Source organism: Poecilia latipinna, unplaced genomic scaffold, assembly GCF_001443285.1.
Source record: "Poecilia latipinna isolate Pla-1442-1.1 unplaced genomic scaffold, P_latipinna-1.0 Scaffold960, whole genome shotgun sequence".
Classification (NCBI taxonomy): Eukaryota; Metazoa; Chordata; class Actinopteri; order Cyprinodontiformes; family Poeciliidae; genus Poecilia; species Poecilia latipinna.
Window position 1 is genome coordinate 177,856 of NW_015113576.1, and position 11,851 is coordinate 189,706.

Here is an 11,851-nt window from a genome sequence, read left to right on the forward strand (position 1 = left end):
GGTAAATATAAACAAACCTCAAAACAAAGAAAACAGAAAAGCATATTAGTAAAAATAGAATATTTATTTGCAGTTTTACAGCTCTTGGCATGCAAAGACATATTGGTTTATATGTGATTCGGCTTTAATTCTAAAAGAGTCGTTTCATCTTCATCGCTACACATTACTGACATAACAAAGTTTACTGTAAAATCCTAAGTCTAGAGGCCTTCCTGTGTTTTATGTGTCATTCATTCCTCTTCTCAAATTCAGTTAAGACCTAGTGTGTCTTTTATGGCAAGTTACAGACCAAAATGCAAGCTTAAAGTCACAGCTGTTGGAATTTGGTGTTCGCTTCCTCAAAAAAAAAAAAAAAAAAAAATACTGAGGATATCGTTTGCAGTATTCATATTTTAAGGGCTAGGTGGTGCTATCCTTGTGTGGAAAGCATTTTTGCCAGGGACTAAAAGGGAGAGCGAGGAAGATGAACAGGACGCCTCCAACGATGAGGATGGCTCCGGCTGAGCCGACGCAGGCGACAGACCAAGACAGCTCATGGTGAAGAGGTATGGAGTGGTCACTGGACAGCAGCGCCAGTACAGACTGGTGGAAAATCAGCACCGACAGGAGAACCAGAACACCTGCACAAGTTGGAACACATGATAAACGGGGATTAGGTGAAGGTTGCAGCCTAAAATAAACTGTGCCTTCCAAAGGTGTTTATGCCACCTTGATTATCACATTTTGAGTCAGACTTCATCGCACTTTGTTGGTAATTTATGTGTTGAACTAACACAAAGCAGTGTGTAATTGCAACTTAGATTTAGTCCTGTTCGTTGATGTTTTCTGTTGTATTTATAGTAAGAATAGATTGAGAAGAGCCTGGTGACATTCACTAACTGGGTGACTTCAGAAAGTAACATTTTCCACCCATTTTATTTAGGCTTATAAGAAGAAAGGGGCTGCAAAAGTGTCCAAAGCCTCAAAAGGTGTTCTAAAGCCTGTCAGCAGATAAAGTACACGTACAGACAATAAAGTGCATGTAAGGGTCGAACTCTGTAAATATATAAGCCTTCATGGGAATCTTGACTGTCACCTGATAGGATGAAACAGAAGGATGCTGGTTTGAGAAAGAAGGGCACTCCTTTGCTGAGCGACATAGCGATACAGATGGAGCCCATCACCATCATGGTCAGGCTCAAAAGAGCCAAGATGGCTGCTGCTAGGTTCAAATCTGTAAAAGGGAGAAGACAGAAAATTTAGGAAGCAAAGTTGCATAAAAACCTTTTCAGTTTAAAGTAGGATTTTCCAAATATGCCCTCCAGTTTCTGTTTAACAAAATATTAACAACCATATGGTTCACTCTGTAAATCTAGACATCTTTCATTCTTGCATATTTGCTCATTATTATGGAATATTCGACAACAAATTAAACCTAAAACTCGTGTTCCTGCTTCCATCACACTCAGGAGTCACTTTACAAGCCAATCGTCACCCAGTTTGGATGCAACACAAAAATATCTCTGTTGCTTTTAAAGATTAAAACTTTTTTTTTTTTGAAAGGACTTGAATATTTTTTCTCTTCTCTGAGAACATGCGTGTCCATCATGTGTTAAGTTTCCCCTGGTATGTTTTTTTTTTTTAAATGAATTCTCAGCACAAGCACAACAGATTGTGCAAATCTAATTCATTTCTGTGACGTCCAGTTGGCTTACCAGCATAATAATAGCGCTATTAGTTGAACGTGTATGTATAATAATATTATCTGAACTTACTATACATTATCAAAAATGTTTTTTCTTTGAGGTGAGGTTGTGTGGTGTAGTTATGAGTCGTCGGTATCAAAACTGCCATGAACTTAGAAAACTGAAGGAGAAAAAGTCGTACAGAAAAACAGTGTGAATAAGGAGGATGTTGAGATACTTACTTAACCCCCAAAACCATTCGCTAATTGTTTTTCTATTTGTCTCAGGAATAACTCTAACAGCAGCTATCTTAGAAGTAAAAATCTGAGTTTGACGTTTTTTTAAAGTGATGGGAATCAAATACAAAACATGCAAATATTTTTGTAGATACTGTGAAGGATCTAGAAGTGGTGCTCAAGCATGAACCAGACTTGTGGAGGTCCACAATAATTCTCTTCCTCACATTGTGATTGGTGGCTTTTAATTTTCTCATGATGTCACACGAGGAAGGAGTGTGTTTGAGGTCTTGCCTCGTGTAAAACACTTTGAATTGCCTTCTTGTGCTATAAAAATAAAATTGTCACGCCTCAATTTGATGCAATTGTTGCAAATTATAGGTTCAGAAGTCTTGGAAAGCAACGACACGGTAATCTGGGCTGTCTAAAACTGTTTCAAGGCACAGTTCGCCAATATAGACCTCTGATTTGGATGGACAAAATAACGCTTCTCTAAAAACCTTTTAACAGGAAATGTTTAGTGTGATTTAATATAGTTAAAAAAAAAAGTTTATACAGTTCATGAAAATATCTGATTTCAGCTACAAGGCTTATCTACACCTTTTAAAGATGACAGCTTCTTGAAAAGTGGGGTTTTAAGCATTAGCAACACAACTTTAGCTGCTGATAGAGATGACCAACGCTCGGTGTGAGACAAGATTTAAGTGTCAGCAAGCTAATCTGGAAACTGCACTGAAACAAGTGGCTCCCTGAGCGCGATGGTAAGCACATTAATCAGTCTGATAGCGTATAGCTTTACCTTGGAAAATGGGTGGCTGTGGAAATTAATGGGCTAACACAAACGGTTCTGTGAGCACCACAGTGGGCATCTTTATTGGACGGTAGGTGTAACCGGTGTGTGTTCGTTAGACAGCGGTGGAGTAAAGAGGGTAAACATGTCTCACTTCTGTTTGTCGTCTTCTTGAATATGACTGCGTTCTCCCCAGAGGTGAAGAACTTGAAGTAGGTGCAGTTGGATTCTGTGGGTACAAACAGAAGATAAGACAAAGACACACACACACATGTTCCTCTGGATGGCTGCTGGTCTCCTCTGATGTGCCTACTATACGCATCCATGCACTCTGTCCTTCCAGGCATCATTCCTATTTATATCCAAGAGTCGAGCTTAAAAAAAACAGACACACACACACACACCTCTGCGTGCACACACACACATACGTCTCATACCACTGCACATAAGGTGCAGCCAGAGACAGCGAGAGACAGCAAAACGTTAGGATGAATAGCAGAGAGGAGTAAGAGAGGAAGACTGAGAGAATGGTGCGTATTGTGACAAGGAGACGTGTGGCGGCAGAGGGAAAGAAAACAAGAAGAAGAGTTCAAAGGATGGGATATAAGCGAATATGGAGGAGTGCGTTTCAGGCAGATGGAGGGGTGGTGAATGAAGGCAAGGATAGAGGAGAGCCACAGATGGAGAAGGAGGTGAAGGGAGGAGGATAAGTCAGGAGGGAGAGAAAACACAGAGGGGTTGGTTAATACTGCATTAGACACACACTCTCTCTCTCTCTCTCTCTCTCTCTGTCTCTCTGTCTGTCTGTATGTCTGTCCCTCTTCCTTGCCCCCCCCTCCCACTCTCTATATTTAGACAAAAACTGTGAAGTAGTCAGATTCCACTTGGCTTCACAGGCGCATAGTGATGATTTTAACCCACAGAAAAAAAAGAGATGTCCAAGATGACTACACATACAGTTCCTCCACACACAAACATGGCTTTAGCCCACATACAAGCTCTGAAACTGATCCGGCATTTATCAGCCCGCTGATTCTGTCACACATTACGCTTCCACAGTCAGCTTGTTTTTTTTTTCCCTCTCGCAACCCCTGCTGAGACTGTAATTATTGAGCCGTCACTTTCTCGGTCCAGCGGGCAACGAAGATGGATTGCTGGTCTTAAGATGACAGACGCAACATCAGCAGGCCGGGACGGCAGCCAGAGGCGCGTAAACATTGATACGAGAGGGAAAAGGCAGAGGATGGTGAAAACAGTTGTTTTTCTACAAATGTGATGAGCTCACAGCCATCTGTGACAGGCAGCGTGGGCCAACTGTGGAGGGATGTGAGAAGGAGATTGTCAGGAGCATGCTGGCTTCTCACACACGTCGACAAACCTTCTTGTAGTCAGACCTGCTGGCCAGAAACAGCCGGTGATCCAGAACATACCCCTGTGGCAAAACCTAGTTGCTCCCAAGTACTTGAGATACTGGCAATGAGCTGGATTTAAGTCCAGACTTTAATTAGGCCACTTCTGAACCTTCATTGAGCCATTCAGAGGAGCACATGGTTCAATTCGAGGTCCTACTGCACAACTCAACCCGTTTGGATTATCCAGAATTTATCACTCCAGCAGCAAAGCAACCCCATCGTACTTCCAATACTTTGTTAGGAAATATCTGTAAGGCAGATATGTTAGTTTTGGGGCAAATACAGCAAGGCACTCACTTTCCAAAGAGTCCTCCCTTTGTCTCAGCAATCTCTAGAATATATTTTTAAAAGCATTGTGGATCATTAACAGGACTGTGGACAAGAAGCACCAGAGTTCAACTTTGTGCCAAGACTGCAGACACATTTCAGGGAATACAGCTACAAGCCTTCTACAGATCCACAGGATACGTTTTTAGACTGGACAACCAAACTACCTTGACAACCTCAGCAGCTCTGGGCAGGCAAAGATCTGGTCCTCTCTGCTCCGTGGCCAAGAGGAAAGCAACACCGCTCCTCCTGAATCTGAGGCTAATGGTCGAAGCCTTCTGTCCGTCACCCTAGAGTCAATTTTCCCTGGTGCTGGCTGAGAAGGATCACACACTCCTTCATTTTGATGTCTGTGAGGAAAATATTTGCTTTTCTCTTGAGAAATTCTCTGAGCATGTCAGTGAGTCCAGGAGGTCTTTCAGTAAATGCCTCTCTCCACGTCTAAGCTAACCTTTCAGACAGAAATAGGTCATTGTGCAGATAATCTCCGGAGAACCCAGCCACGGTCAAGTTGCATAAAGCGCTATTGGAAAGGAGCCGTCACTACAGTAAACACGGTTGTCTGTCAAAACAAGAAACCTATGGTCTTTATCACCTAATGTACAACAGGACATGACAGGTTATATGCAGGGATTTGTAAATATATTCATACCTGGACAGCAGCATACATCGATACATTTTACCAATATAGACCAACACCAAGCAGGGCATAATTGTGAAAAATTTATTCCAAATGAAAATCTAGAAAATATGGCTGTACCCTGATATTCTGCTCCCATGTGTATGTTTCTATCAGCTTTTATTATCTAGACTCTTTTCATTTTTGCTCATTCTTAGCAATAAAGCTTCAGTCAGATTCGACTGAAAAAAAAAAAATCATTATTTTATCTTAGTGCTGTTTTGATTAGATAGGAAAAATGAAATACATACCACAACAGCTGTGTAATTTTACTGGATAGGTTCCCATGTCTTTAAAGATTCAATATGCACATTATCTATATGGTGACGTAGATACATTTTGTCTAGGGAGGCAGGGCAGAAATCTAAAGAAAAAGAGCAAATTGTAATGAAATATGTTGGATAACTTGCAAAAAATTAAGTCTAAAATCTAAGAAAAGACTATTTAGGTGTTGGTAGCAACGTCTGTAATTTATCCCTTTTTCGGACTGGGCTTTTTTGGAGCAGCCATTGATCTCACCTCCAGGTAGCTCAGCAGGGCCGCAGCTCGTCCTCTCCGGGTCGATGTCGGCCACCAACAGGGTGCGGATGCAGCCCTTCCACAGGCCGTAGTGGGCCATCTGGCAGGTCTGGTTGCCGCTGTAATTCTTCGGCTGGGCCAGCTCTACCCAGAACTCTGTTCCCATGCCCAGCACCGTCAGGGTCACCCCAACGATCGCCACAAAAAAGACCAGCTTGATCTTACCCTCCTGGCTGTCACTCATCTTGTTGGTCCTTCTTTGTCCTCCTCTAAAGCCCTTCATTCCGGCCAGACCCCCGCCCTGACCGCCCCCTGCGACCCCCATGCGGCCCTCCTCTTCCTGATGGACAAAGAAGTTGGACCACATGCTGGCCAGAGACGAGGAGCAGCAGAGATCACAGGAAAAAGACGAGAGGAACAAATGAGGGATTCGGTATGAAGTGGGTGCGAGACGGATGGTTGTAACTCTGTAATGACTGTGTGACACAGCTGTGCGTTTCTGGATGAGTGAATTGAGCAAAAACTGTGAGAAATTTAGTAAAAAAAAAAAAAAAGTGGGCTGGATGCTGAAATTAGACACAAGGAGCTATGAATAGATCTGCAGTGATGTTGGGGGCGGATGCGCTAAGGTAACAATACGATGGGATGAAACACAGAAGGACCAGGAGAGCCAGTCTGCGTGGGTTTTTTTTTTCCCTTTGTCCAATCTTCTGAAACACAGAAATAAAACACAAAGATGAAAGAGCAGCCAAGCATATGCTTCACCAGAGCAAAATCCTTTCATCACCAGCATAATATTTAATTTCCACCAGCTTTATCAGCCTCTATAATATTCCCTCCCTAAAAGCCATATGACATGCTCTCAGCCAACAGCAGATAAAGCAGATGGCGTTCCTCTCGGAGGCAGATTCTGCTTCAGATGAAGAAACAATGGCTGTGGAGGAGCTAGCAGGGTGGGTTTGCGTCGTGTCAAGGTGAGAAGAGATGACTGGGACCACCCATCTTTGTTTCCCCAGCAGAGCTTCTCCCTGCGCAGGTACGCTGTCTGCAGCTCAGAGACAGATCCGCTTTGATCTGAGGGGACGAAGGGTTGCTACAAATACCCCACAACCTGCTTTGTGCTCCAAATGTCTTCGAGATGTAAAACACCAGAACTAGCGTACAGGGTCTTGACCTAGAGCTTTTTCACATTTTGTCACTGTAACATAAACGTGTCTGTATCTTACTGAGTTTGCATAATATTTAAACACAACGTAGAAAATAACTAAAAAGGAAGTTACAGCGTTCATGTTTTTTTTTTAAAAGTATTTTCACAAGTAAAAATCTGACAAGTGTGGCATGCATTTTTATTCGGCCCTCCAGAGTTATGAATTTGTAGGATCACCTATAGCTATGATTCCAGCTGCAAGTCTTCTGGTGTGTTTTTCTACCAATGTTGCACAAAAAGAGGGTTTGTAAAGTAGTTCAAGTTGAGTTAGATTTGATGAACGTGTGTGAAAACCGGTTTTCACGTCTTAACATGGATTCAGGTCTGAACTTTGACTGTGCTGTATGTTCAAGGTGGTTTGAGTTTGACTTCATTGAGCGTAGTGTAATAAAGCAATAAACAAAATCATACATAAAAGCAAACAATAAAGATTCAGTTTGAATAACTTTCCAGATTTTGAACCAGTCACTTTCTTTCACTTTAGTTATAAAACATTAAAGCCTGTGGCATTCACATGATGCAACTTATAAAAGTTCAAGGGTGTGAATACTTCTGCAGGGCACGGCATTAAGTTGTTTCTTAATACGAGCGAATGTGGTTAACAATGCAAACAACAGGGCACAAGAGTGTTGCTGCCATGTGCAGGGGTGCATTAGAGGTGATAATTTAAGCCTGAGCCCTCTGACAGAGAGGGGGCTGCAGTAATTAACTCGGCTGTGTCGTCCAGCAGTGCGCCGAGAGGAGGCAGGGGGCCAGCACCAGCAGGCCTCGTTCGCAGTTGTTGGATCACTTAATTCAGAGCTTTGCCATGACACCATCAGCGGTTTTAAATAGTCAACACAACACGCGAACCCTCTCACCGAAAGTCCTCCGTGTGCAGTTATTCAGGAGTATCATGACAGTATGATCTGTCACATGCAAAATTTTAAAAAATGATAATAATAAAAAAATCTGAGTGCAGACATTGTGAGGGATTTTTTTTTTTTTTAATATACAAACCTTCAAATCATTTTTTAAATCATTATTTTCATGACAACCATCTTCTGAAGCCTGACTCGTTGGTCATAACAGGCGGTTTTCACAACAATAAGAGCTTGAATAACCACAAAATGAATTTCTGAAGTACATAAACAGCAATATCAACATGTCACTGAGCGCTAACCTGCAAATCTGTTGGGCAACTGTGTAAATTGAAAATCAAACAGAATGTTTTTGTATAAAAAATATATACTTTTGCTTAAAAAAAAAACAGAACCAGGTTTAAACTGAGAAACAGTTTGCATTCATCAAAGAATGGATCTTTTTTTTTTTTAATTTGATGTTAATCAAATTTTAATTTGATGTCAGAGCTGAACAAATCTGAACTACCTGACAACAAACATCAGGCCAGATTTTCTTTTAAATCTCATTTTAGCATTGTAAAAACTCTATTTCTTAATCATTTAGACAATGCTATTTTGTTATTACTAAAGAAGCACATGGCTTTTTTGAAGCAGTCTACAATTTGTAGTTTGACATACAGCTTAAACAAGACATTAACATACATTATCAAAGGATAAAATATATTTCCCCCCACTATTTCACATTAATCAAACAAACTTTTCCCGTTTGGATTATTGACATACGCTAAACAACAACAAAACAAGCATTTTTAAAAGAACTTTTCAGTCAGAAGTGTACATAGATTTTCTGACTATTTAATAGAAATTACGTTTTCCACTGTCTTTAACTTGGATTGAGCTTCTTATAATAGTTTGATGGAATTTTATTTGCATTTATGTAATTTTCTGTATAGCTTTTCTCATGGATTCTGTGAAGTGCAGCAACCCTCCCTCTGCAGTATTATACTGCCACCTTCATAATTTACAGAATGGATGGTGTTTACAGACTCCACTTTTTCCTCCAAATGCAGCAATGTTCATTATGTCCAAAAAGTTAAGTTTTCGTCTAAAGGACTTGTTTCTAAAACTTAAGGTCTTTGTCCTTGGGTGTATTGGTAAACTATGAACTGGGTTTTCACGTTGCGCTTGGGGTAACGGCGTCTTCATGTCGGTACATGTCCTCGGCCCTTCTGAGAGTCCACTCAGCCTATTTTAGTACGGCACTTGTTCTACTGGACAATGACGCACTCTTACTAGTCGCAGACAGCATTTTTTATAAGATTTAGCTTTTATTCTGAGTTTGACATGTACGTTACAAACTCAAACACTTTAATCTCTGGGACACAGACGATGTCTCCTGTCAGAGCAGTGAGACAACTAGACATTCCCATGGTGACTGTTTGAACAGATGAATGTGGTTTCTTCAGGCTTCTGGATACTGAAATGGACCTGTGGAGCTCCAAATATCATATCCTAAAATGTTTACTGCTGTCTTTTGAGTTTTCTGTGATGTCACTGTGTTTGATGTTTTGTCTGACAATTCATCTACAGGTGTGCCTTTTATAACTCAGGTATTGTGAATTAATTAGAAGCTCACACAGCCATGACATCTCTTTCCCAAAATGTTTAAGGCATGATTATCTTATTATTATTATTTTTAAACATCCCAATATTTGAAGAAAGTGAGGTAAAACAGGAAAAGCTTAGTCTGATTTAAGGTTGTAAAAAAGCATATGTAAAAATCTGGGTACGGCTGCCATACAAATGTTTTGCTTTTGCTTATTTATATTATATTTGATTTATTTGATTAAACAAAAATTAGATGTTCCGCTTAAAAAAAAAACTATAGCAATTTTTTTCTTCCTAATGTAAACATATTTGTACTATTTCCACTTGGGGCTTAAATTATGTTTTTTTTATTTATGTTTCATATATTTGACACCATTCTACAAACTTGAGTTTAAACAAAAAGTTTGCAGTTGGACGTAAGCAAGGCAGAAGCAAAGACCTTTAACAATCAGAGCCCATTTTCAACACCAGCAGTAATAGAGAATCTCTAGACTACAGCTACTGACAGCCAAGTTAGTGGAGGTAGAGTTACAAACCTCGATCACGTTACCACAGATACCGTCCAGGCTGTTCCAAATGCAAGCGATGCAAACAAATACTCGCTTTGGAACTGGCATTTCTCCCATTCAAAGTGCAGAAGATTAGTTTTGCTGCAGCTCTGCTACATTTACTTCTACAGCAAGTTGCGCAGAGGACAAGCTTGTGCAGACACGTGCAGATTTTGTTGTGAAAATCAGGAATTCTCTCTCCGCCGCCATCTGTGTGATGCGTGGCCGCCGCAGAGTGACATCAGGCTAAGGCGTGTGAGTGAAAAGAAGAATAAATCTGACCTGTTTGGTGCGTGTTGTTCAGTTCAGGAGGAAGAGGCGCCTGAAACCTAATAGAGGGGCAGAGTGGTGATGGGAGAGGTAGTGAAAGGGGGAGAGGGGGAGGAAGTGAAGGGAGGGAGGTACAGAGGAGTTATGGAAAGTGGGTGTAAGTTGGGGTTGGAGCTGCAGCCTGGTTGGTTCGCACTACTGATGTGTCACTGCTGTTTTGGCCCACCAACTGTGCTTGCAGCTCATGTTCGGTCTGAAAGGCACCCTGTTCGTGCTCCATACATGTTTGAAATTTTAAATCAGGGAGGATAGGTGCTGCAGGGTGGTCTGCTGTCATGCTGAAGGTTCTGCCAGCGTGGGTGAAAACATGCCTGTGACCGCCCTACTGTCAGTGTGTGTGTGTGTGTGTGTGTGTGTGTGTCTATTTTTGACAGCCACCTGTTAATGACATTAAGTCAGGGTGAGGGAGGAGCCTGTGTTTATATGAGACGGCCAGCTACACAGCACACTGACATGGAAACAGAGAGGCACATCCAGGAAAAATGCAACTGGAGAGAAAAAAAAAAAAAAAAAAACGTGGGAGATGAGATGAGTTTAAAACATGCTAAAGAAACATCTCAGGCTGGTGTGGCAACAGCTAACCCAAATTAGACACCAAATCCTGTGAGTTTGACGTCCTGCAAAGGTTTCCTCGTAGCCCCGTCCTGCTCGGCTGTTCCCCAGTTTAGGTTACATACGTGGCACACACAGAGTCAGAGAGAGAGAGGCCAAACCCGGCAGCCAGTGAGCGCTGAGGGATGGGGGTTGGGATTGAGAAAGGATGCAAACCGAAAGTGAGTCGGGCACAGAAAAAAAAAACAGAACGGGACAAAATCGGAGAAAAAGGACGAAACAAGCTGCAGGCTGTGACAGCGAAAGAAACACCTGCCTCGTCCCAAACTATCAAACCCCCCGAAATGACACACACCTCTGAGTTTTGACCTTTCATCTCCAGAGACTCTGCTCCCCTGCCCACTTTAGTTCTGCCTCACAGATGCCATAAAGCAATTGTTTTCAAATTTTTGAAAATATTTCCATCTCACAAACATAATTTGTTCCTTAGTTAAAAATGCATTTTGCATCTCTCCCATTTTTTTCTTTAACCAAACACTTAACTAAGCATGTGATATTTTCAAAGAAGTCAGGCTTTTTTTAAGAGGAATTTGTAATTATTATAGAATATTAAAAGGGTCTCACATGTTTTATGAAAAAAAAGGACATATAATTTTTTAAAAACTGGGAGAAATGAGTGGGATACGGATTTCTTTTTTGTTGAAAACACTTGCTCTAAGTTTAATAAATGTCTTGCTATGGAGTAAAGGTTGTGTCTGTGGTTTTATTCACAATAAAATGAACATTAAAGAAAACAATGCTATTATTAAAAGGTGAACACTTTGCACTGCACTTAACATTTTCCATTGTAAGACTGAACTGAACTCTCGCCCTGAAAAATCTTTAATAGCTTCCATTTTTATCAACTTTTTATATTCTTCAAGAAGAACAATACAGAGAGTTATGAACACTGAAGCCTTTTAAAGTAGCCGATGTTCACTGTGAGATTGCGCAGTAGATGAACTTCCCTTAGAGAGGTCACATATGTTCAACCTGTAACAGCTGCAATTAATCTGTTAACTGAGAGGACGGCAATCTGTTTTAATGCGAACAGTGTGTGTGGATTCTTCGAAACACCTGAGTTCACAGAGTCCCGCC

General features: G+C 41.1%; 1 protein-coding gene and 1 long non-coding RNA gene across 3 annotated transcripts; one reads left to right on the top strand and one right to left on the bottom strand.

The window, feature by feature from the left end:
- Positions 1-43: 43 nt before the first annotated feature.
- On the bottom strand, positions 44-10,221 carry cacng6b (calcium channel, voltage-dependent, gamma subunit 6b). 2 transcript variants are annotated; one of them, XM_015049822.1, is made up of 5 exons: positions 10,115-10,221; positions 5,628-6,334; positions 2,845-2,919; positions 1,076-1,213; positions 44-620 (listed from the first exon to the last, which is right to left on the bottom strand). In XM_015049822.1, exons 2-5 carry the CDS (start codon positions 5,992-5,994, stop codon positions 400-402), a joined length of 801 nt encoding a protein of 266 aa, XP_014905308.1. In that variant the 5' UTR covers positions 5,995-6,334; positions 10,115-10,221; the 3' UTR covers positions 44-399. The 2 variants fall into 2 exon arrangements, with proteins under 2 accessions (XP_014905308.1, XP_014905307.1); XM_015049821.1 differs by having other exon boundaries at positions 5,628-6,337; positions 10,115-10,215.
- LOC106958084 (uncharacterized) lies at positions 2,873-3,621 on the top strand. The gene is made up of 2 exons (XR_001427085.1): positions 2,873-2,963; positions 3,079-3,621. It is a non-coding gene; the product is annotated as an uncharacterized LOC106958084 (long non-coding RNA).
- Positions 10,222-11,851: the final 1,630 nt, after the last annotated feature.

What these genes read in the sequence shown, in the direction of transcription:
- cacng6b (XM_015049822.1), bottom strand. Translation starts at nt 5,994, where the DNA reads ATGTGGTCCAACTTCTTTGTCCATCAGGAAGAGGAGGGCCGCATGGGG. An exon ending in CAAGAAGACGACAAACAGAA is followed by an intron (nt 1,214 to 2,844) that starts GTGAGACATGTT and finishes TCCCTTTTACAG; the next exon opens with ATTTGAACCTAGCAGCAGCC. An exon ending in CTTCTGTTTCATCCTATCAG is followed by an intron (nt 621 to 1,075) that starts GTGACAGTCAAG and finishes CAACTTGTGCAG; the next exon opens with GTGTTCTGGTTCTCCTGTCG.